Below are 26,533 nucleotides of genomic sequence, written 5' to 3'. Positions count from 1 at the left end.
TCCCAGGAAAGCATTTCCCCTTCAAAAAACAAGTCTTCCCATGTTAAAATTCCAGCATCTTTTAGTGGGCTTATCAGTGCATCCTTAGTCCAGCCCGGCGGAGCAGGAAGGTCCCATATAGGAGAGCCATTAGAGTAGTAGCCTATTTTGGTTGTGGTTCTGAGGTTATACCAAGTTCTTGCTAGGCCCTGCAGTACATTCAGCTTGATTTTCTTAAAGAATTTGGGGTCTCCAAACTTAAATAGAAACCCCAACTGACTTAGACCTTCGCATTGTAATAATGATGAAAACATTAACCCGATACCCTGGTCTGATGTAGTTTTAAGTAGCATTCCGGCATGTGTCAGCTGAAAGGCCCAAGCATAAATCTGAATGTCTGGGCCAGCCAGACCACCCTTCTCCCTACGACGTCTTAATTTATTCCAAGAGATTCTAGCAGTCTTGTTCCTCCATACAAATGAGGTAATGTCGCTCTGCATCTTAGCTATCAATTTCTTATCAAAGTAGAGTGGTAAGCTGTTGAAGATAAAGGTCAGCCTAGGTAGGATAGACATCTTAACTAAGTTTGATCGTCCCCTCAGGGAGCTAACCCGATCATTGCTGATGCCAATCTTTACACCTGGCTCTCGGACTCGCTGGATACCCTCCTTCCAAAAAAGAAACAACTTACGAGGGGGAAGAGAGTGGGTTTGGCGCCTTGGTATTCGTCTGAATTGAGGACCCTGAGGAAGGGATGCAAGAGGCTAGAGCGGTCTTGGAGGAGAGACTGGAGTGAATCGAGCCGGAAACAATATCGTGCGGCTCTGAGCAGCTATAAATCTGCTATTCGGGTAGCAAAAGCGGGATTCTTTGAAGAGAGAATAGGCTCTGCGGCCAACTCTTCTAAAGAGTCGTTCAGGGTCATAAAGGAACTACTGAATATCCCCGAACCTCAGGTCATCCATGAGGACCCACGCACAAAATGCATAGAATTGGCCTCCTTTTTTAAAACTAAAATCGACAACATACTGGCTTCCCTTCCCCGCCAGAGGGAGGTTTCTTCCTTGGAGGACAACTTCAGTTCCCAACTTAGGATGCGATCAGTGGAGTTGGCCTCTCTTGGTCCGGCCACGATGGAGGAAGTTCTTTCGATTTTGAGGACCATGAAGAGTGGCTCCCCGAAAGACCCAGCACCTATTAAATATCTTAAACAGGTGGCTTCTACCATCGGTGGCCCAGTGACGGACCTTGTTAACTTGTCCCTCACTCAAGGGATAGTCCCCCCCAGTTGGAAAGGGGCGGTGGTTAAGGCTCTTTTGAAAAAGCCTAACCTGGACCCCGCCAACCTCGCCAACTTTAGGCCGATCTCCTTGTTGCCGGGTATTAGTAAGGTGGCTGAGAAGCTGGTAAACAGTCGCCTGTCGGACTTCCTGGAAGCTAACTCCCTCCTGGGCGATTCCCAAACGGGTTTTCGTCCCGGTCAGGGACGAAAACACCGCCCTGTTGGCGGTCGTGGAGAATGCAAGGAGCATTCTGGATTCGGGGGGATCAGTGGCAGTGATCCTCCTGGACCTCAGTGCTGCTTTTGATACCGTAGACCATCAGGTGCTTCTCCAACGGCTGTCGGGGGTGGGGGTCACTGGTGTGGCTCTCAAATGGTTTGCTTCCTTCTTGGAAGGTCGGACATTTGAGGTGTGGGAAGGCCATGAAAAATCATCTACAATCCCTCTCCAGTGTGGGGTGCCACAGGGCTCTTCATTGAGCCCTACCTTATTCAACATCTATATGGCCCCCCTGGAGAGTGTGGTACTGCCGCTGGGTATTAAAATCATCAGCTATGCTGATGATACTCAGCTGGTGGTTGGCCTTTCCCAGTCGGCGCATCATCCCGACCGGCTGCACTCGTGTCTGCAGAAGATCTACACGTGGATGTGCAGCTCAGCGCTAAAGTTAAATGGCTCCAAGACGGAACTCATGCTGCTGGGGAACTCCTCTCCATCTTTGTCCCCCAGCAGCTGGCCTGACTGTCTGGGCCCGGTACCCACCCCCAAGCAGGAGATCAAGAGCTTGGGGGTGTGGCTGGAGCAGGGCCTTTCGTTTAAAACTCATGCTAAAAAGACTGCTGGCGTGTGTTTTGGCCTGCTCCGCTCAGCCCGGAAGATCTTACCTTTGCTCCCAGCGTCCACTAGGAGGCTCCTCATCCAGGGATTGATCATCTCGCGGCTGGATTTCAGCAACGCGTTATTCCTGGGTGCACCCGAATCTACCCTGAACAAACTGCAGCAAGTGCAGAATGCGGCCGCCAGGCTCTTGACGGGTCTCCCCAGGCGCCAGTCTGCTCGCCCGGCGCTGAGGGCTCTGCATTGGCTCCCTATTAGGGACAGGGTGAAATTCAAATCACTCTGTATAGCCCATAAAGTTCTGCATGGGGTAGGCCCACCTATTCTGGGGGAGATGGTTCAGCCTTACAAGGCCTCTCGCTCTCTTCGCTCCGACCATCAACATCTTCTTCAGGTCGGGAGGGGGAAGAGGGCTAGAACCGGTGGCAGAAGGTTTTCGATAAATGTGGCCACTTTGTGGAATTCACTGCCCCTACAACTTCGCTCGGAAGCTAGTCTTCTCCGGTTCCGCAAACTTTTAAAGACGTTCCTGTTTTCTGTTTAACCCTGCATTATTCTTTGGTAGCGTTATTATCTGGCGAGCGCTGGGATGCCTATTTGGTAACCAGGCGCTATACAAAACTCAGAATAATAATAATAATAATAATGGAAGATGTCTCCAAGAACTCATTAGTTTCCTACATTCTTTAGCCACCATAGTAAAATTTGAATGGGCGATCAGATTAATGTCCTTTACAATTTTTATACCTAAATATCTCATGCTGTCACAAGGTTGTACTGGGAGTCTCTGTATTATGCTGTTCCATGCCATAACCTCAGTCTTTGTGGTGTTAACTTCATAGCCAGAGATGTTACCAAATTGTTGAGCTAAGTTTATGACTGTCGGGAACGCTGTGCTGATATCAGAGGTTATAATCATAAGATCATAATCACACTATGGTAACAACTAATCCACTTATCATATAAGAAGTAATCTTTCCGGATACTCTAAAAACAGGACAGATTGTCCTCTCCTATAAATACACAGGTTGAGCCACAACAGCAATAACTTGCCTACCACAAACCTACAATGGCTTAGCAAATGCATGGAAAAGTGTCTTTCTGTGCACCTCAACGCCTTCATAGAAAACAAAAATCTGTTAGCACCCTATCAATCTGGCATTTGTAAAGGGCGCAGCAATAAATTTTGCCACTGTAAAATACTCAATAGCATTTGTTGCATATTTGACCTGCTCTTTTACCTATCCTCACCCTCCTTACTTCCAGACCTTTATTCCTGCCTCCTCCTGTTCTACCTTAACTCAGATGATTGGTTAACTAATATTTTACCAATACTCATTCTTCTCATTTACTAGTTGCCAACCTATTGTTATTTTATAAAGAGGCGCAGTCTCTGTGTTTTTTTTAATGCTACAATGATATGTGTGCAACAACTAGCCAATGTATAATACATTTAAGATATAAAACCATAAAGGTCCAACCCAAATTAGTGAAAAGTATAAAACACTAGTAAGAAAAGGTAAGTCACAATCAAAGAAAATCAGCAAAGATAAAGAGAAATGGATACTGTAAAACTATTAAAAAATTAAGAATAAAATCAGGCCAAAAAGAATCCCAGTTAACCTACAGTTCTTGTTCAGTCTGAATGTACAGTTCAATCCTTTTTTGTTGAGTTGTGTCCAGCTGCCTGTCTTAAACAATTCTTTCTGCTCTTTAGAAACACGCCACATCTCTACGGAAGAGAATAGTTCCAAAATATGTGAAGCATCGTATTGTCACGGATTGACACGAAGGTGGGCTACACAGGCTATACAGAGTGATCTCAAGCATCCCTTTCCCTATCAAGATTCTCAAAAATGAAGGTAAGAAAACACATTCAAGTATATAACGAGCACAAAGAAAGTGGAATCAGCACACTGAAATAAGGTGAGGTCTTCCAGAGTATGCTGGTAAACATTAATCTTTATTTGACAGAGATTATTAAGATGCTCATAGGTAAAAAGCCTGGGTCTAACTGTCTCCACTGGAATCCGGGACATCCCGTGTTCCAGATTCCAGCTGTGACATCACCAAGATACCACACATCCCCCTTCGTAGCAATTTAACAATGTTAAGCAAAATAAAGAACAGTATAACCAAATATAAACTAAAAGAGAATAAGAAACGCATAGGAAAAGAAATTACACAACATCTATAATAAACAGACGGTGATCAATAATCCACATAATAATCCTTGTACATCCCGTGTTCCAGATTCCAGCTGTGACGTCACCAAGATACCACACACACATCAAATTAAAGTATTGTTTAAAGTTCAAATGATATCAATGGTCCATGATGACTTGAGGAAATTGCCAGGTCCAATATTTTCTTTATTGATAAATAAGTTCAGTCATTAAAATCCAATTTTCACACATTTCATAGAGCCATTTAGCCAACGCATTTCGTCTCGAGAGAGACTTCTTCATGGCTCTAAATAGTATAGATGTATTATATCCAAAATCCAATAATAATGAAAAAACTTGTAAAGACACATAAAATCAAGTTTCACAATAATAATCTCAAATTGATGATGATAAAGTTAACATCATCATTAAGCGGCAGGGTGGCCAGCAGCAATCGTCTCAGCATGTGTTTTGTAGAATATGTCGATCTCAGTCATAGTGTGCTTGATCAGCCATTAGGTGACAGGCCAATTAGGGGGTGTTGGGAACCACCTTGGATGGATTAGACCTTTCCTTTCCAATAGTAGCCAATAAGTTGGAATGGAACTGTCCTCCTGTGTAGTATATTATGGAGTTCCTGAGATCTCTCCCATCCGATCTTCACTTCTTTGTTTATATGTGGCCCTTAGTTCAGCTCTTAAAGTAACATAAGGTGAACCTCCAGATTACACAGATGACCCACAAATACATTTCCAACTGAATAATGGGCCAGCAACACAGGATAGCAGGAAAGCATGATTGAACCACGAGCATCTTTGCATGAAAGGAGTCAAGACTGAGGTCTTCCCATTAAGAGGAGCAACAACAAACCAGTTGCACTCCATATCCTCCAACTGAGGCCTGCTTACTTCAGCCCGAACAACACTGAAATATGTGGGAATACTTTGCCACTTTGAGCTTTTGTTCACTCCCAAGAAGAAATCAGTGCTCACGAGAATCAATTCATAGCTCTCTTTGGTCCAGAATCTTCTCTCATTGCTCCAAGTGAACAACTGAGTTGATATTGTGAGTGCTAAGCTTACGCCAACGTAATCAACAATGGTCTTGTGAAGCGTCACACTGCACACAATGCTTTACAAGATTACCTAGCAAATAAATAAATGAATGTAAAGTAAGCAAGCTGTAAGGCAGAAAGATGCGGGACGTGGCATTAAAACAAAAGGTGGATGAAAGCACCGGGAAAGTTTCCAAGCAAGCAAAGTTTGTCAGCCCCACCCACATACTCTCTTTTCTGTTTTGCAGCTAAGGTCACCTTTTATTCTTTGCATACAATGAAAAACTGACACAGACATAGCAGGCCCCGAGACCCAACTACCAGACCAACAATGCATTTATTTTGGAGGTGTCGTTCGTCCCTCTCCTCAGGGGAAGCAACAAGAAGTAGCCTCTGATCTGACCAGGGAAAAATTCCATTTGAAAATTCGATTCAAAAGGACCCCCAGAGAAAGAAAACAATTCACAATGAATCGAGTTGCTGACATCTTAGTAATTGCATTGATGATTCCCCTAAACTGGGAGGCATTCCCATCCCAGCTTTACTTTTCAGTCATATCTGGTGGCTCAGTGGACTAATGTGCCGACGTAGGGGCCAGCGTTCAACCTCATGGTCACAGGGTCAAATCCCGGCAGGTGCATTCAGCCTTTCATTCTCTAAGGCCGATAAAATGAGTACCATTGAGTTGGGTAGCAATAAACATCTGTTATTCAGCGCCAAGGTACTCTTCTGGGTGAACAAATACACATTATGTTTTGCTGATGATACTCTTTTGGTTTCATGGTCACCGGCAGGATTGCAGACTTTGCTTAATAATTTGGGAGACTTTTGTGATCTTCGTGGTCTAGAAGTGAACACACTAAAAGCTAAGGTAATAATATTCAATCTCCATAGGTCATTTAAAGGAGGGATTTTGATGTAGTCGCTGGCTTTGCATGTAGTTGATAGCTTTGATTAGTTAAGTGTCAAAATAGATCAATCTTACATCTGTAGAACACACATACAGAAAAGTGAATTGACCCTTTTACATAAAGATTTTGCGGTCATTAAGAGATATTAAGCCAGTATCCTGAAATCCGTGTCAACGGCTATTGAGGTCTATCATGCAAAGGCACAAACTGCGGATCTTTATGGGGCAGAAATTTGGGGAGTAAGTAACACCAATCGGTTGACCTTCATTGAAAATAGTTTCTTAAGATCCCTATTTAGTCTGCCCCAAAGTACCCTTTTGAGTCCCTTACTTTTTGTCATGGGCCTCAATGGGGTTTCGGATGTAGCTTCCTTGAAACCTCTCCTTTTCTGGGTCTATATTTGGTCAACCCCTTAGCAGAAATTATGACTTTAGGGAATGTGTATTCGATTTCTTGGCTCCTCCATATTAAATCGTACAATAGTTATTTAGGAGTGGGAAATTACTGTAGCGGTCCTACTTTAATCAATAAAAGTACTACGGCCATCGTAAAAGAGGCATTTTGAATTTCAAGATTGATTCTTGTAATAGTTGTTCCAGTATAGGTAGACTTACATATGTTTTCCTGTCTAATGAAAATATATTTTCCTTGGAACCCTATTTAGATGCAATCGTACCTTGCCAGGTAAGAACACTGTATATTACATTTAGGCTTGGTACGTTGTTAGCCAGCAAGTTCACTAGCAATAGAAAGTCTAACTCAACCAAATCTCCATTCTGTATAACTTGCACTGACAGGATTAACGATGTTCAACATTTATGATTTTTTTTTATCCAATGTTCACTAGGCCAAGAAAGGCTTGGATTAGGCTGGACTTGGAATTGTGGTCGGGTTCCAGACAGAACAGGCACACGTGGTGCGGATCCATCACTGACATCAAACGTCTGCAGTAACCGCAAGCCTTGAAACCGGGCATCCCTGACGTGCACCAGGAGTCGAAGACTCAAAAACGACGTTGACAAAAGTTGGCACAACGTCAGTCAAAAAGTGACTGGAGGTACCTCTCTCCTCGGATCTGCGCTGGCTGGCGCGGAAAAAGAAAGAACTGACGTCAGCGCGCAAGGGTGGCATTTAAGTAGCTGCCGCAACGTCATCCCGGTGACCACGACGCCAACGACGAACGCTGAGCCGACCGATGCCACCTTTCGACGTGCAGGGGTACTGCTGACAAAAAAATTCCCCAGATCCAGTCTGACGTCTGAGGGTAATTCTAAGGTAAGGAATCTATAGCTAATCTATGTCTCTGACAGTTACATCATTACCAAAGGTAAGTAGCTTGTTCTTTAAAGTCAAGAGTTGAAACCAGCAAGCCACTAAAGAGAACCTGTAGATAGCAGTGGCAAAATAAAAGACTTAATCCAATTATTGAAGACTCAGAAGTAATTTAAATCGGCTTAGACAACAGTGAACGTGAGTCACTGGTTGCTAAAAGACTTGCAACAACAAGAATTCCAAACATAACAAAATCTTCACCTGAATGGACGATTCTAGCATTGGTATTTGAGGAAGAAGAGTCAGAAAAAGAGATCTACTGTCCAATAAACTGTTGCTAATACATCTTTGAAAGCGAACTAGAAGAAGACCAAGCACCTTGAGTGTTCAGAAAAGACTGGCAAGCATTAGTGTGATCTTTGGAACTGATTTAGACAAAGAAAATTCTTTGAGAATATGAACTGTATAAACTGAACCAGTAGAAGTGATAAAAAGACTATTTTGATGTTTGATTATTGCTTTCAAAGAAAAGAAGAACATTTTATTATAGTTTTAAAGAACATTTTGTTGGGTTTTGGGAGCTCCCTGCTACTTTTTCTTTTTGATGTCAATAGAAAATGGCATGTAGCAAATGTTGCAAAATATTGGTGTAATCTTCAAGATAATGACACTAATCCTAGTTGTTTTATTGTTATGCCTTCTTTCTCTGGTGGGATATATGACTCCACAGAAGTTCAATTAACTACAGTACAACATGATCCGAAATCTAATACATTGATACATAGTGAAAGCTTAGTTAGTGGATTTAATGATAATATTTATACCAAATTGTTAAGTGAATGTGTAGATGTTATGGGGGTCTATGAATTTTTGGGGGTGCATTTTCTCCCTTCTGGGGTGAAGATGCTACATACCTACAGCTTCCTGTGTCTTATTATGCAATGTTTGCAATGTGTCTGTTAATATTTTTAATAAACATGAATTTATATCTCCTTATTTGTTGGATTTTAACATCTTGTTGGAAGATCTGTCTATGTCCGAAGATGCCAAAAATAGGTTAAAATATAGTACATTTCTGAATACAGTTGCAAAATTAACTGAACAACTAAATGCTGGGAGTATGTGTACAGTTTACTTAAAGAGAGTGAAAATTGTAAGAGATTGGAAAAGTGTGAAAAAGACAAGAGAGCAGATTATGACTGAAGTAATTCAGATTGTCAAATTTACATCTGAGATTGAGAATGAAGCATTAGAGATAGGGGGAGTTGTGTATGGTGCGGCGTGAACCTACAGGAGTCAGGTCAATTGAATATGTGGGTGATTTCTTGATTGGTGAAGAATTAATTTTGGGAGAGATTTATTAATATGTGTTTGGTAAGACTGCTTATGTTAACCTGCCAAGTCATTGGGTTCACACTCTCTTGCTTAAGTGTTTCCCAGATGTTATCATATTAGTAGTGAGTGATGCTGTTGGTTTGAAGGGAGTGAAGTGTGGATTTGGGCAGATAGTATTAGATATACATATATTAGGAGCTATGATTCTATCTACAGGAGTGGCAATGAATGATGTGCGGATGAGACATTTGTCTACCCTAGTGTACCGGCTTCTAACACCGCCGGCGGTCTAACACAGATTAATTCTGAGTTAATTGCTATATGTGCAACGATAATGCCAATTCAGTTAGCTCTTCTTGCCAAGGAAGGCCGTGTGTTAGACTTGGCATCGTTGGCGTGGTTTCCCCTGACATTTGGCCTCGACTTCCTGCATTTTTGACTGTCTACTGGATTTAGTTTTTGCTGGCTTAGATTCTTTGGGTAGTTTGCCACTGCTGATCAGTATCAAAGTGCTGGTGCTCCCTGTGTAAATTGTGATTACGATTAGTTATCCATGATTGACATATTTGATTAACTGGTAAGTCCCTAATAAAGTGCACTGTGTGTGACCAGAGCCTATAAATCAAATGCTACAAGTGGGCTTGCAGCACTGGTTGTGCCACCCACCTGAATAGCCCTGTAAATGTTCATCAGACCTGCCACAGCAGTGTCTGTGGGTGCAGTCTTAAACTGCCACGTCACCCTGGCAAATGCTCCCACTTGCCAGGCCCTAACCTTCCCTTTTCTTATATGTAAGGCACCCCTAAGGTAGGCCCAAGGTACCCCCAAGGGCAGGGTGCAGGGTATGTTAAAGGTGGGACCCACACTGGTGTGTTTTTCATGTCCTGATAGTGAAATACTGTGTATTTTGTATTTCACTGTTGAAAGGCTGTCTGTCCCGTAGGTTAACACGGGAGCTAATTTATAACATCTTACAAGTGTATCTTTCCATAGGGACAAGATAGAGATTTGGAGTTTACGCTCTCTGATGTGTGACCCACTTGTGGGACACCCCCGCGCCGCACGGCCACCAGCTGCTGAGTGTGTGCCCCACTGCCTTGCCCTCTGCCTCGCTGCTTCGCTGCCGGCTGCCGGCTGACTCCGCTGCTGTTGTTTTTTCTTCGTTTTTGACCTGCATTTGTGCCTGTATCTATTTGTCCTCCGCTGCTGTTGTTTTCCTCTGTTTTGACCTGCATTTGTGCCTGTATCTATTTTTCCTCCGCTGCTGTTGTTTTTCCTTCGTTTTGACCTACACTTGTGCCTGTATTTATTTATTTTTTCTCCACTGCTGTCTGCTTCTCTTTGTTTGGACCTTCATTTGTGCCTGTATTTGTTTCCCTACTTGTGTGCCCGTGTTAGCGTGTGCCTGGATTGTCCAGATACTTGCTGCCCGGGCCAGCGCTCTCCTTCCTGGTTTCCCGCCCATCTCGCCGCCCTCCGTCTTCCCTCCCCGCTCCCGCCACCACCGCTGACCCCGCCCCTTTTTCATTCTGTTCCCTCCCCGCTCCCGCCTCCCAGCTGCCCCGCCCACCCGCGCACTTCGCCTTATATGGCGACCGTGCGAACGCGCAGCGTTGACGCGCAGCGGGCGCGCCGATTGTGCGCCGAAGGCGCGCCAAAGGTAAGCCCGTCTGCGCCCGTCCGCGACCGGATCGCGCCCAGCGCCAGGACCCCTGGCCCACGAAGACCCCGACCGACCCGCCTGACGTACTCCGCCGCCACCCTCATCGCACTCAACACCGGCCGACTACCAGATTGCAACCAGGCCACCCCACGACGCACCCACGGACCTTTCAGCTGCCACGCCTGCAAGTTCACCTGCATCCGGACCTGCCTCACACCAGCTCCCGCCAAGTCGAACACCAGCAGCACCCACCTCAAGTGCATCCTGCTCAACACCCGCTCCGTCCACAGACACGCCGTCGAACTCTGGAACCTCCTAGACGCCACAGCCCCTGACGTTGCCTTCCTCACGGAGACCTGGATGAACGCCTCTTCAGCCCCCGACATCGCCATCGCCATCCCAGAGGGCTACAAGATCGTCCGGAGGGACCGCAACGCCAACCAGATGGGAGGAGGCATCGCCATCATCCACAGGAACACCATCCGTCTCACGACCAGCACCGACAACACCCTGACCAGCGCCGAGCACCTGCATTTCCAGATCCACACCAACCCGAACACCACCCTTAGAGGCACCCTGATCTACCGACCTCCGGGACCACGCACACAATTCAGCGAGGACATTGCCGACTTCGTCAGCCCGCATGCCCTCCCCTCCGCCGACTACATCCTCCTGGGGGACCTCAACTTCCATCTGGAGAACAACAACGACCGCAACACCAGCACCCTGCTCGACAACCTCGCCAATCTTGGACTCAAGCAGCTGGTGTCCACCCCCACCCACCTCGCTGGACACACACTCGACGCCGTCTTCTCCTCCAGCACAGACGTCGCCTTCAGCCACGCCACAGAACTCCACTGGACGGACCACAGCTGCGTCCACTTCGCCTTCAAGAGCACAACGACCCACCACCACCAGCAACAGGCCGCCCGCAGAAGCTGGAACAAGATCACAGCAGACCAGCTCGACACCACCCTGAGCCAACACCCTCCTGCCAGCTCAGCGAACCCCAGCCAGGCCGCCGAGAACCTCACGAAGTGGATCAGCATCTGCGCGGACGAGCTTGCCCCGCTGAGGACCCCGCCCAGCAGACCCGGCAGCAAGAAAGCCCCATGGTTCACCGACGAACTCAAGAGCTCCAAGAAGAACTGCCGAGCCCTCGAGAAAGTCTGGAGAAGGGAACCTACACCGGACAACAGGACCACCCTCAAACTGGCCACTTGGAAGCACCACCAGCTGATCCGCGCCGCCAAGAAAACTGCTTTCAAGGACCGGCTGGACAACAACGCACACAACAGCAAGGAACTCTTCAACATCGTGAAAGAGCTCTCCAACCCCAGCGCGGGAAACAACGACATCACCCCATCGCAAGACCTCTGCGACTCCCTCGCTTCCTACTTCCACAACAAGATCGCGGACATCCACAACAGCTTCAACAAACAACCAACGCACACCAGGACCGAACAACCACCCCCCACCACCACCCTCCACGCCTGGACCCCGATCAGCACCGAAGACACCATCCGCACGATGAACTCCATCCACTCCGGATCACCGACCGACCCCTGCCCTCACCACGTCTTCAACAAGGCCGACGCTGTCATCGCACCCCACCTGCGAGACATCATCAACACATCCTTCGACACCGCCACCTTCCCTGAGAGCTGGAAGCACGCCGAACTCAGCGCTCTACTCAAAAAACCTACAGCGGACCCCACCGAACTCAAGAACTACCGCCCCATCTCGCTCCTCCCGTTTCCAGCCAAAGTCATCGAGAAGACCGTCAACAAGCAGATGGCCGCCTTCCTCGAGACGAATGGATCCCTCGACCCCTCACAGTCCGGCTTCCGAGCCAATCACAGCACCGAGACCGCCCTCATCGCCGCCACCGATGACATCCGAGCCCTGATGGACAACGGAGAAACAGCGGCCCTCATCCTCCTAGACCTCTCCGCGGCATTCGACACTGTCTGCCACCGCACCCTAGTACAGCGCCTCAGCAACGTCGGAATCCGGGACAAGGCGCTGGAATGGATCATCTCCTTCCTCGACGGAAGAACACAGAGAGTCCGCCTACCACCGTACAAGTCAGAGGCCTCCAAAGTCATCTGCGGCGTCCCTCAAGGATCCTCTCTGAGCCCCACCCTCTTCAACGTCTACATGAGCCCCCTCGCGGCCATCGCACGCAACACAACCTCAGCATAATCTCCTACGCCGACGACACCCAGCTGATCCTCTCCCTGACCAACGACCCCGCCACCGCCAGAGCCAGCCTACACGAGGGGATGAGAGAGGTAGCCGAGTGGATGACGACCAGCTGCCTGAAACTGAACTCGGACAAGACGGAGGTCCTCATCTTGGGCTCCTCACCCTCCGCCTGGGACGACTCCTGGTGGCCTCCCGCCCTGGGCACCGCACCCAAACCAACGGACCACGCACGCAACCTGGGCTTCATCCTGGACTCCTCCCTCTCCATGACCAGGCAAGTCAACAACGTCTCCTCGGCTTGCTTCAACATCCTACGCATGCTACGGAAGATCTTCTGGTGGATCCCCACCGAGACCAGGAAGACCGTCACCCAGGCCCTCGTCACTAGCCGACTGGACTACGGCAACGCCCTCTACGCCGGTACCACCGCCAAGCTCCAGAAGAGACTCCAGCGGATCCAGAACGCCTCAGCCAGACTCGTCCTCGACATCCCACGACACAGCCACATCTCCGGACATCTGAGAGACCTCCACTGGCTCCCCGTCAACAAAAGAATCACCTTCCGCCTCCTCACCCACGCACACAAAGCCCTACACGACCAAGGCCCGAGCTACCTCAACAGCCGGATCAACTTCTACGCTCCCAAACGCCACCTCCGGTCAGCCAACCACGCCCTCGCCGCCGTCCCCCGCATCCGAAGAGCAACTACAGGAGGAAGGTCCTTCTCCTACCTGGCCGCCAAGACCTGGAACTCCCTCCCGACCGACCTGCGCCTGACCCAAGACCACCTCTCCTTCAGGAAGAAGCTGAAGACCTGGCTGTTCGAGCAGTAGCGGCACCCCCCCTCCCCCAAGCGCCTTGAGACCCTACGGGTATGTAGCGCGCTCTATAAGTGTCATTGATTGATTGATTGAACTCAGAATTTAATAACACATTTTTTAGTAAAGTTTTTTTTAATTGTGTGTTTGAAAATGGCACTTTTAGAAATTGGGCATTTTCTTGTTTAAATATCCTGTTGACCTCTGCCTCTCTGTGTATTCACCCTCTGGTTTTGGAGTGACAGGAGCTGGGTATGGGCGTTCACTCTAGACAGTCACAAGGGGGGTTGAGGTGTATCCTGCCTTTCCTGGGTGACTCTTAGCCAGTCTGAATAGACCTTTCTGCATATAAATTGGTGGGGGAGTTTTCACTAGCACCTGAATAGGCTGTGTGTGCTCCCCACAATGCTGTCTCCACCTCCTGTAGTGAAGCTAGAACAGGGAGGAAAGAACTGTTTTTTACTGAGCTCAGAGACTCTTGCAACTAAGATTACAAAGAGTAAATGGGGTATAAATATTAAGACTTAAAACCCCCGAACTTTAGATTACTTCTGGACTAAGGGGATCCCTCCACACAAAAGAGCTGAAGAGCTGTCAGGAGAAGTACTGCCTCTTTGGTGTGTGAAGCTTTGCTGGGATGGCCTGCAGTTGCTGCTTCTGTCTGGGGGCAGTAGAAAGGACTGGACTTTTGCCTTGCTGTGGGATCCGGCTTAAGAAGATTCTCCAAGGGCATGAATTACGGCTTGCCGCCTGTTCTGAAGTCTCAGGGACACAAAGACTTCAGCTGCAAATTGCTCAAGAGCACCTGGACTCCTCTGCTGGACTCCTGGTTCCCAAAGGGTGCCAATCCAGTTCCTGGCCCTTGGAATCGTGTGGTTAGTGCTGCAACTCAAGAAAAACAACAGCGGCACTGCCAGTAGTACCGCGACCAGCACCGAGGCCGTGAGCTATGCTTGTGAAGTACACGATTCACTGCCTTGCCTGCACCGCAGCTCCGATGTCCGTGCTCGCACCAACACCTGTTGCCACCACATTGCAAAGCCGATAACAGACGTGGGTGGCTTCCCGAACATCGACACCACACTGCTGAAGGGAACCGACACCTCACCACCAATGCTGCCTCAACTTCCCTGCCAGCCCAGACTCGATGCCTTGCCTTCTCGTGGACTCGACGCCTCGTCTCCCTCGTGGCAGTAAGGAGCCGGCCTTACCTTGGCCATCGACGCATCACCTCCACGACGCTGCACACTGTCCGTTGACTTCGTTTTCCAAGATACTGTTACTCGGGCATCCGTGTGACTCTGTGGATGGCCTGAGTACGTTGCGGTCGGCGCCGTACTTTGGATTTGTGCCTGAGACGAAGTCGTAATAGCCGCTGTATGTTTCTATGAGCTGCATTTTTGAAGAAATCCTTTTAAAAGTCATATTTTGAATTGTGTATGCTGAATTTTTGTCGGTTTGGTTTAGATAAAGATACTTTATTTTTCTAAACTGGTGTGGTGTGGTGTCCATTTGTAGTGTTCTCACTGTGTTACTATGTGTCTGGGTGCAAATACTTTACATATTGCCTTTGGGATGAGACTGTCTGCTCATGCCAAGCTACCAAGGGGGTGAGCAGGGGTTATCTAAATGTATAACTCCCTTATCCTGACTAGAAGCAAGAGTCCCTCCTTGGACAAGGTGCATACCTCTGTCTACTACAGACCTTCATTTCTAACACAGTGTATGCTGGGTATTGACGGTTAGGGGATGCTGCACCTTCATACCTGATAATAGTAGGGTTATTAATGCACATGTGAGAAATACAACACATATTTCTCGTGAAGTTCAAGCTTTAAAAGAGCATGGCTTGTGAGTTGCAGTAGGTTCCTGGGTTAGTGAGATAGGAAAGAGTTTAGAAAGGTTGGTGAATGGTTTAATAGTTTCAGAGGGGGTATGTGTAAGATAATACTAACACCTGCAATAATTGTATTGATTTGTGCAATTGTCTAGTTCAAATGTTTGTTTTTAAAAAGTTGGTGTAAGGTGATGGAGGAATCGCCCCGAAAGAAGCAGAAAGTGATGCAGACTGTGTTATAATTACTTATTAATTTGATTAAATTGTGTGATTATAGAATAATCAAAAGGAGACAGGTTTATACGTTTTTTTTGTATTTATGTTTTATGCAATTTTAACAACAAACAACCCCTGGTTTCACACTCCATTGCACATGTACACAATGATATAGGGCTGTTGCTTTTGAAACAAATTTCTTATGAGGTGTAAAAGTGTGTTTACCTGACTCTTGTAAACTAGGCCTCAATTTGAGCCTAGCAGCCATATTTTCCAAATTCCTGTCCCACTCCTCTGATCAGAAGGTAGCAAGACTGCGCAGCTCCTTGAGCACCAACACCGGGTGTGAAGAAAACATTTAACTGTGCCCAGGAGGGCCGAGGGACAAGAATAGCCCCCTGCAAGGCCACCAGGCATAACATATAATGAAGCAGGGCTAGTGGCATCCTTAGTAGCAAGTACAAACTGCGTGTGGGTACTCAGAGGCGGGTCAGATCACCACAGGGAAGCAAATGTAAGTGCCCCTTGTCACTCCTGTTCTTTCCCCCCTCCTGCACATCTCACTTTTTTTTATTTTTGCGGGACATAATGAGGCAGAATATTGTTTATTTCCTTTGTCGATGTTCATGTTGTTTTCAATTATTTTGCCTCAGCTCAGTGAAAAACTGTAACTACATCACAAGAACTTTCCGTTAGCTCACTGTACCCTATTCATTCATTATACAATCATAATAGGTTGCTGTTGTTCATGAATCAAGTTTGTTCCACCATCCGCGGATGACACAAGCATAGAGTGGCAGAATAATTATTCAAGAAGTGGGATACTGCTTAGGCAATGTGATATTTTATCTGACTGGTCGGATTTGCTATGAATGTAACATTTCCGATCATACCATGATGATTCTGCACTTCTAATAATTTCATATGTGAAAATAAAGTATGAAAGCCCTCTATTTTGGGGGCGAGCCAGTAACTCTCCTTTTGTACAAGGTTTGCTGGCCGTTTTTCTCCCTATATTGCTGCCCATTTTGAACTTAGCCTAATTTTTGATTTTGCATTTCTTTGGAGTTTCGGAATATACAAATCCATTAGAGGTGGACGTTCCAGTTTGCCTTTTGGTTTAAAATTGACTCTGAATCTTTCACGATGCGTCCATGGAGTAGATTTCAAGAGGCATTATTGATGGCAAACCACACTCCAACAGTGATACAAAAAACAGTGGTCCTAAACCTTGTTTATTTAAGATATGAATCAAATTACCTATTAGGCATATTCTACTAGTAATTACACGAGCTTTGTAAAGGAAAGTAATTTTTAAGCTCACAATCCTTAGTTCATTATTTATGCATCAAATTGACAAAATGAAACAAACCAAAAACCTCATTCACCATGCATTGTATTTGACATGTTTTACTGGTGAAATAAAATAAAGATAAATTTGATGGTACGGTATTCTCAAAAGAGGGTGCTCCAAGAGAGAACGTGCGTAAGGAAAATAGTGCTCAGGTGTAAGGTTGTGCGAAGAAGAACTAGTTGATGACATAGAAGAGAAGACTTTTTTTATATTTTACAAAGTGGGACTGGTTGTAAATCACCGTCCTACTTGGCCTAGCCACATTTACAATACACAAAATCTATTTATGATACTTTAAACAATTACAGAAATAAATTCCTGTGTAGCACGTTAGGGGTACATGTGTGGTCAAGGCCTTTCCAGGGGTGTCTGGGGGCGACGCTATGTGACTTCATTCTAGTCTCAGATGCAAAAATATACAGGCACCCATAACATGTACCTACAAGGAGAGATGTCAAAAAAATAAGATTAAAGCAGCTAGAGTTGGTACTCTCAAATATAGGAAGAGAGACATCCCCAAGAGAAAGGGTATGCGTATACTCTCACGTACACATATCTCTCCGCCTAGTCGATGATAGACCTGGCATGCAGATCACAGGCAATACTACAAGCTACCTTTAACATAGATATAGTGGTAGTAGCTTTGTCAGATCATGCTATGGTAAACTTGGAGATAGTCCTGGGAACAAGACAGTATAAAAGAGAAACATGGAGATTTGATGAATCCCTACTGAATGGCAGTCTTATAAACAATAACATAAGCAATACCATAAGGAAGTATTTTGAGAATAATGAAAATGGAGAGGTATCCCCAAACATCCTCTGGGATGCATTTACAGCAGTTAACGGGTGGAGGCATTGTGGAGAGAACGGAACAAACCGTGATTGGGATTTGACTAATGAAAAGGTAGAGTCAATCTTACATATCAGCAGAACTAATAAATACAGAGATTCAGGCTTTAAAAGTCTTTAAGGGAAGTTCTATCCTTAAAACATCAACTCAATCTGTTACTTACAGAATAATCTGAAAAAGCTCTCTTACACCTGAAGTTAAGTTTTTATGAGAAAGCTATAATGGAAATTCCAATCTCTGCTGACGAGGTTACTCATGTGAATAAAAATGTAAATCCCAATAAAACCCAGTACCTGATGGATTAACGAAGCATTTTTATAAACATTTTCACAAACAACTGTTCCCAAGATTAGTTAAGACTATCAAGTAATTCCTGCAAACCAAACAGTGGCGTAGCTAGGGGGAGCGGGGGGGGGGGGGGAGGGGGGGGGCGGTCCGCCTTAGGCGGCACCATTTTTGAGGCGGCCGCGGCGGCCTTTATAATTTATTTGGTCCCCACAGTGGCGTAGCTAGGGGGTGGGGGGGGGGTCCGCCCCGGGCGGCACCATTTTTTAGGCGGCTGTGGCGGCCTTAATAATTTATTTGGTCCCCACATAAATTATAAAGGCGGCCGCGGCCGCAACGAGCCTCCAGTGCCGCGGCCGTAGTTTAAAAGTAAGTGCAAAGCCGCCAGCGCTGCAGCCTGCACTCCTTTTGACCTGCGTTGGGTAACTGCTGCAGAGTGCACACAAACGCGGGACTTAGTTTTTGTCAACATAATTGAAAGCCATGTGCTTTCAATTATATTGCCAAAAACTAAATCGCGCGTTTGTGTGCACTCTGCAGCAGTTGCCCAACGCACGTCAAAAGGAGTGCAGGCTGCAGCGCGGCTTTACTAAATCCTACGTTTGTTCCTCTCGGCAGGGGCGGTTCCTCTATATGGGATTAAACCCCACCCCCCTCTGTGACGAGATGGAGAAGGGTGGGATTAGACTCCACTACGCAAAATCCAGCAAGGTCAGGGAAAAGGCCAATTTGTGAAGTAGGGCCTGACGACCATAGGAGAAACACAGCAATCACCTGCAATGTCGGGTAAGTGCGTGCATCTGTTTTATTTCATTAAACTTCAGAGGCTCTCTTCACCAGATATAATGCACCGGATTGCCTCTCCTCGTCATTTCATTCGGCTCTTTCACCAGGCGCTTCTGTTTTTTCCCACGGCACTGTTAAAACGTAATCCATTGAAATATCTAAATCTTAATCATGCCACCAATGATCAAATGAAGTTTCCTATTTTTATGTAAGGTAGCTCTCATGTGTATGTATATGACGATGGAAATACATTTTAGAACTTACATTCTCTTGTAACACACTGTTTGCTTCCTCTCACATTTTGTTTGCTTTTGATACTTGCACAAGTGCCACCATTGCCGACGTAACGTTTGTTCTTGTGCCTCTGTGTCTAGCATATATTGCAGTATATTACCTCTAATTGTACTTTGTTTTCTCTTGTAACTTGCACACATGTCACTTTTACCTCCTGTGTAGCACCGTTTGCTCCTCTTGTATTTTGTTTGCTCACAATTGTCACTATTACCTCTTGTAACTTATCGTCTGCTTTTGTAATTTGTTCACTTGTAATTTTCTGTTCCTATTGTGAAGCGCTCTGAGGCCTTCGGGTAAAGTCTGCGCTATATAAAAACGCATAATTAAATAAATATAAACCACTGCATTCGTATTATGGCGCACCTTACAGTTTAACTTGGGCCTCTAGGTGGGATGAATGTGGTGGTGCCCCGATGGCTGTTATCGATTATATAGCCTGCAAAACATGTAAAGGAAAGAGGATAGACAACGTACTGCAGGAGAGTGGGTTGTGTGAATGAAGTTTAAAACACTATTACTGACATTTTAGAAATGTTTACTTTAAATTTATAAGGTTTCTTTAAGTCAGGGTATAAGTTACATTAAAAAGTTGCTGCTTTAGTACTACAGGAACATTTAACACAATGTGACCAAATAGCCCGAAATACTAAAAAGGGCCTTTCACTTGCAGGTGATGAGAATAGGAGTACACATCATTTTACAATTCACAAGACAGGCCAATCTTTGTCCCCCATTGCTTGTTGAGTCGTAGGCATCTGCAGGCAGGACAGCTAGGAGGGCGTGGTATCCAGTGTGCTCACCGTCCTTTTTCCCCAGCACATCCCCCGCCCACCAAAGGGGCGGCAATCTGAGGGATAGCCCCGGGCGCCACAAGCTCTAGCTACGCCCCTGAAACCAAGAAGTCACACCTTTAATTACAGAAGGTTTTTCCTCACTTCATAAACCTGGTCATAATGTCGATTTATGTGCATCTTACAAGCCATTAGCCATGTTAAAGACGGATGTCAAGGTTTTTATTTAAGTTTTGGGATACAGACTATTGGCTCATATCGTGGTTTATACCTAAGAGACAAACATTCAACAACAAGCGGCAGGTCCTCCATCTAATTGAAAAGTCGAACATAAGAAAGATACCTATGACCATACTATCAGTGGGTGCAGGAAAAGCATTTGAGAGAGTGAGTTGGACATTTCTTAGTTGAATGCTCAGTATAATAGGTTTGAGACCTAACATGAGAACTATGATAGAACTAACTGCAGAACCACAACTGCTAAGATATTAGTTAATGAAATCTGATATTTTCCTGCTGGCGAGGGAGGAAAGCTAAGGCTGCCCCTTTCTCCTCTTCTATTCGCATTTGTGCAAAGCTCCTAGCAGAGAAGATAAGGAAAGATGGTGGAATAAAGGGTATTCCCTTCAAAGGGGAGCCGCACAAAATTAAATTATTCACCTATATTTTATTAACAGTAACTGACCCTAGAACCTCCCTTTAAGCAGCCTAGAACATCATAGAAGATAACGGTGAGGTTCTGGATACAATGTGATTCTGGAGAAGACAGAATTGTTAATACTTAGGATTTTTTATCACTCTACATTGAGAAAACTCTGTACCATAAATTGTCCTAGACTTTGTAGAGCTATTAAGAATGATTTGTATTCTTGGCAGCCTTTATTCACATCCTGGTTAGGCAGAGTAGCCAAAGTGAAAGTGAATGTGCTAGCCAGACTACAATACTTATTCCAAGCACTACCATTAATAATACAGATGAAAGAAAGGGCTGATCTCCAAACAGTGATTAACACCTATTGGGCAGGCAGGAAGCCAGAGATCGTTAGATCTGTTATAATTGCAGGAAGGAATGTGAGGGGACTAGCTGGCTAGCTCTGCCTATGTTACCCAGAATCAACTCTTTATACTGTTTGACTGGTCTCCCCACGACACTGAGAAACACTGAATACATATGAAAGTGGGTATCCTAGGTTACTCACCAAGGGATGTAGTATGACTTCCTAAACAATCTAGACCTCTGGTAGAATATGTGGGAACTACCCTTTGCCCCTCCTTAGATGCCTAGGATAAAGTTACATAAGACGAGGAGGCATCTTCTTTTCCATCTCCTTTCTCATTTTTTTTTTTATAATCCAAGACTTTACTCCTGGAGCTAACTGGGTCAATTTTGCAAGTTGAGGTAAGGGGTGCAGGATGCTGAGGTGCCTATTTCATACGGGTGAGATCAAATCATTTGAAACGTAAAAACAAGTTCTAGCTAGACTAATCAAAGTGCATGCACTACTTTCAGCTATGACAAACTTGCAGGCACTGGAGTCCTCAGCTCTTGGGAAAAGATTTTCACTACTTTCACCACAACCAAAGGCTTGATTTCAAATATGTATTTATTGATCTTACAGGAATAGGACCGGGGCAATTTGGCCCTACAAGAAGAGATGGCACCAAATGATTTGGAAAAATATACCTTTGCGTTGGTAGCAGAAAATATTGGAGGACATTCCAAATATATGCCACGGTGTCCAAAATGGAAAAACGATGTATAAGCACGTATCTATGGCACATTACCCCAATTAAACCAAAGAAAATGTACAATGATTTAGAGAAGGAATGTTGGCATGATGTGTCGTAGATGAAGAGGAACCGGATGTTTGATGGTCCTGTCCAGCGCAACAAACGTATTACAAGGAGGTCCTGAGTCACGTATAATAAGGATTCCAGGCTTCCCTCTCTGCCCCAATTCAGAAGTGATATTATTGGGCCTGAAACCCCTAAGATTAGGGGGAGGAATTGTCAAGATCTGACTGGAGATTTATAATGAATATGACATTGGTAGTAAAACAACTGATAGGCCCTAAAATTGAGAGTTAGGCTTCATCGAATATTAAAAAATGGGCAACCAAGCTGTGGTCGTTAGTAGCGATGGAAACACTAACATGGAACTTACATGTCCGGGTGGAGGAAGAAAGGATTTGAGAAAATGTGGAAACCATTATTGCAATTTCTGAATGAGGATTATGCGATTTAAAGCATGTCGAAGATCATTAAGTTCCTTGAGACTCTCGAACAATCAATTGAAAACAAAGCACAAAAAAACTCTCTAAGACATGAGTGTGCACATATTATTTGTATAACTTCTGGAACCTTACTGTAGATCATGATTGACAAATTCCAGTGGTAGGGGGTTGAGTTTTTTATGGGGAGGTTGGGGGGGAGGTTGGAGTGGCCCTAGCTGTTGTTATGTAAAACTAAATAAAAATGTTTAAAAATGTGGATAAACAAATATATTTCCTAAAGATACATATATATACTTAATGGAGGGCTTTTAGTTCAGCCCTTTTCTGCCACTGGTTTGTTAGAGTGTCATTCACAATGTACTTCTGTCTGCGACAATACACAGTATGGGACAATGGGTTAACCAACTTCAGCCAGCGACTCTGATGCCCTGTGTATAATGGCATTTTGCCTGAGCACAGGCACACTTTTATATGAAAAGAAGTGTGCTTCAGGGCCAGGGTTGGTGATCCAATCCATTAGTGTTCCATTGTCTTCTTTTATGTGTCCCCTTTCATTTCATTCTTTCTCAATTTTTTTATTTTTTTTTTTAGACGAGTGACAACGTCCATTTATGTTGACTTATTGAGTTCCTAACCTCTCCAGAGACTGAAGAGGCAATTTAAGCAAGGCCACTTTAATTATGCGATTCTGCAGCCATTGCGATTTTATGCATATTTACAGATTTGCTGCATTTGCTACATAGTCACCTGCTACATAACCTGCAGGTTTTAAGAAAAAAAGTTGTCTGTAGCTCAAACAGATCAAAGGTTGCTAAAAGTTCAGCAAAACGTGTTACAACGCGGGTGATGGCCTTTAACAAAGGTTAACTGGTCATCTTTCAGTTGCTTATCGATGTATTTGGGTGTTACATAGATACTAGTGAGGTGAAATATTTGCCCAGGCAGTGTTAACATGAGTAAAAGTGACAAAACAATGAAGTAATACTACCACAAAATGTACCACAATATGCTGCATAACTTGCCTTTTCTTTCTACATAACATAGTCAACCCTGCCGCATAATTTAGTCCTCGCCTGATGCATAATTCCAGCAGCCCGGACTTTAATTCATAAAAAAAACATACATATTAGCATTGCCAATGCTTGTTCCCAGTCTAACACTGGCAGGGTCATAAAATTTCGTTTCAATCCAATTGTCGGAAAAGATAACAGGAAAATGTGCACCTGAGCATCCAATAAAATGGTTTACACTCAATAAAACTTCAAATAGAAAGGAAATAGAGAAGGTTAATCTAGGCATATAGAAGAGCTGCACAGCAAGACAAAGAATTGCATCTCCTGTGTTTTTTTTACAAGACAATAACATATCTTGTGGCTGCTTCTTTGTTCGTATCATGTTGTCACTCGCAATTGTTGTGGTGACTCAAATCATGCCTTGCCAAAAGATTAAAAAAAAGAAAACAAAAACTTACAAAAGTAAAGAAAAGAAAATCAAACATAGGGACAGGAGCCTTAAATAAAAGTCCAATCAGTGGATTTGCTGCCTGCTAACTCCCTGGTGGGACTCAAAGTGCCAGAGAGCAACACAATCAAAAGGGGGAGGGGGCTGTTTGAGGCTGAGCTGGGCCCACTCGCTGAGGCCCTTGTTGCCCGAACAGAATGAAGGCTTTTCATAAACTCGGATGGTTCTAGCGAGTTTTTACCTGGTCTATCCGCTTGCACTCCTCCGGATGTGACCATAGTTTCTCCCCGAAACAGTGCTGTTCCTCTTGCTATCCAAGGTCCTATAACGAACTGTGCGGCCACTCCTCCCACTGTCACCACCACCCCCTCTTCTTCCTCCAATGCACCGAAACATAGTCTCTGCTTACCACACTGCCAAAGAGATCTAAACTCTGTAAGACTCGCAAGCAGATGGTTAGCCCCCTTTTATCACCTCCTGAGACTTTACAAGTGTCTGAGACTGAGCCCATGACTGTTGTAACATCAAGCTCAGAAGCTCCAGTTTTAGACTTATTCTCACAGGAAGATAAGTTGCATATTATCAATTCCATCAACGACCTTGTGGTTAGTCATTTACAAACGTTCTCAGAGAAACTGTGCTCAACGATTAACACTGTTCTCTCACCTCTGGTTTCCCGAGTGGACACCATTGAGACCAACTTGGCAGCACTTGGCACTGGCCTCTCAGGCCCTGCCAAAGGAGTTACATTAAACACGTCCATCAGGCACCGAACTGTGAATAAAATCCTTAATGAACCTTTGGTAGAGCACATTTCTCTAGCACAGGCCCTGTTAGTTTTCAGCAACCCACTAGTCCACGCAGATCATTCAGGCAATAAAAATACTTTACGCAGGCTGAAAGTAGTTTAATTGCCTTCTACTTTTTCTAATTTTTCAAATATCACGTGGGACATAGAAGATAGAGCTGTCCCAGTACAGCCGCAGTTACAGACACATTTACCAGTTATTAATCTCCCTCCAGCTGCTTGCCAGTACGTGACCGTACTGGTAGGGGTTCCCTCACCAGCGCGAAGCTTATGAGCAACTCTTTAATAAAACTTTAGATTCACTGGCACGATATAGAGTTATGCCGTTTTGGCATGCCAAGGACATCTCGCACATAAGAAGATGTGCATGGATCGGGCCTAATCGCCCGGAATCCCAGGGAAACTATTGTGATTCGTTTTCGTTTTCCACACCTGACATGCCATCTGCTATTTAAAGCTAGACTTAGTAATCTGGCAAGAACCTCCATTTCCCTAGTCCCATTAGTTTTTTTTTTATAGACCTCCCGCCCATCTTGGCCAGAGCCCACGCAATTTATCTCTAAATCGTAGCGCACAGATCATAAGTCTAACCATCTCCTATGGGACCGTTAACACACATTCAGATAGTTCTAGACAGACAGATATAGTTATACTACCTTCCAGTGCACTGGCTGTAGCTCCGGTTCCACTGTATGCGCCTTCTGTTCCGTGCTCTGTATCCACATCTAACAGATTCGATGCACTCTCCGACTTGGATTGACTTACTAGTCCTAAAACAGTTCTATCTTCTGCCACTGCCTGCATTTTACCCATGATTGATAAATCGCTAGTAACACCTACTGTTACCCCTCATATAAGGTCAACAGTAGTTGCATCTCTTTCTCTGCCCGCGTAATATAGAACTCTTTCTGCCTTCAGCTGGAACGTGGCAGGCCTAAAAGAGAAGATTAATAATGAGGACTGGATTGGCATTTTTTGTGTCCAAGTATGATTTAATTCTATTGCAGGAGACTTGGCTCACTTATGCTCAGTATTTTGAAGGTTACACTTGTTATTCAAGCCCTGCTATTCCTTCTCCGAACGGTCGTGCGACCGGAGGATTAGCCATTTGGGTTAGCCTAAGTCTCCAGCTGGAAGTATCACAGGTTACATCTGGTTCCTCTTCCTTTTTAGTGCTAATAATTCATGTCCCAAAGACTAATATGGTTTTTTATTTTATAGATTTCTATAACAGTGATTTTATTAATGCTAGTTAACCACACTATGATAGCCTGTTTAATTTTATATCTCATGTACAAACTAAAGGTTAATAATCATACTTTTTTAGTATATTTTTTACTTTGTGGGGATTTTAATGCATAGCTTAGAGGAGGCCTTAGGATACAAGACATTCATACGGAAGTACGCTCTAATATGCAGGATACAGGGGGGGTTTAAGTATCTTACTGCTCACTGTCTGGTGGACTTACTTGATAACATAGGGGGACCGAGCAACACGTTAATATCATTTAGAGGAGGGGAAAGACTCCATTATAGATTTTATACCATGGTTTTCAAAAGAAGAGATCCTGCCGTCAGATTGGGGCGATCACAATGCCTTGAGCGATACTATGTTTTTACTGCTCAAGGGATTAGCCAGTAATAGTGATCTAACCTCTGTTACACAACATTCTCCGGATGTCTTAAGACTAATTTGGGCTTGAAAAAGCCCAAAGACTTATTAGCAGCCTTTCTTAGGTTACACACTAAATATATTTTTTTACTATTTAGCGGAGAATAAACAAGACTCAATGGCCGCACACTATAAAAGCCTAATATGCACAATTAGGGAGTCCAAGCTCAAGCCATTTCGTACACTGAATATGAATCCAAGATGGTTAGAAGGGGCATGTTCGCAGGCAAATAGGAAGCTGAGGAAAGCTGTAACGCATGGCCAAGGATCAGGAGTGAATTCTCCTGGACACGCTCGGAGTATAAAATTGCACTCATAAACAAGAGGAGGGAAATATACAAACAAGATTAGGAGCATTTGGAATATGCTTCCCAGGGAAAGGATAGCAAATCCGTTTGGGACGTAGTAAAGCATATC

At 44.9% G+C, this 26,533-nt stretch overlaps 2 protein-coding genes across 3 annotated transcripts in view; one reads left to right on the top strand and one right to left on the bottom strand.

The window, feature by feature from the left end:
* Positions 1 to 8,487, top strand: part of LOC144770423 (uncharacterized) — a 143,566-nt gene extending 135,079 nt beyond the window's left edge. For both annotated transcript variants that reach the window (XR_013598890.1, XM_078654931.1), the window contains 2 exons: positions 3,817 to 3,961; positions 7,077 to 8,487. Coding sequence is in view for 1 of the 2 variants with exons in the window: in XM_078654931.1 (XP_078511057.1) it covers positions 3,817 to 3,959 (143 nt within the window). In the remaining variant the exon portion in view is untranslated. The remainder of the gene's footprint in view (positions 1 to 3,816; positions 3,962 to 7,076) is intronic.
* Positions 1 to 26,533, bottom strand: part of RASIP1 (Ras interacting protein 1) — a 329,706-nt gene that overhangs the window by 234,119 nt on the left and 69,054 nt on the right. The gene's annotated exons all lie outside the window — the stretch shown is intronic.

Source organism: Lissotriton helveticus, chromosome 7 (assembly GCF_964261635.1).
Source record: "Lissotriton helveticus chromosome 7, aLisHel1.1, whole genome shotgun sequence".
In the NCBI taxonomy this organism is placed as follows: Eukaryota; Metazoa; Chordata; class Amphibia; order Caudata; family Salamandridae; genus Lissotriton; species Lissotriton helveticus.
This window is presented reverse-complemented; position numbering and strand designations above follow the sequence as displayed.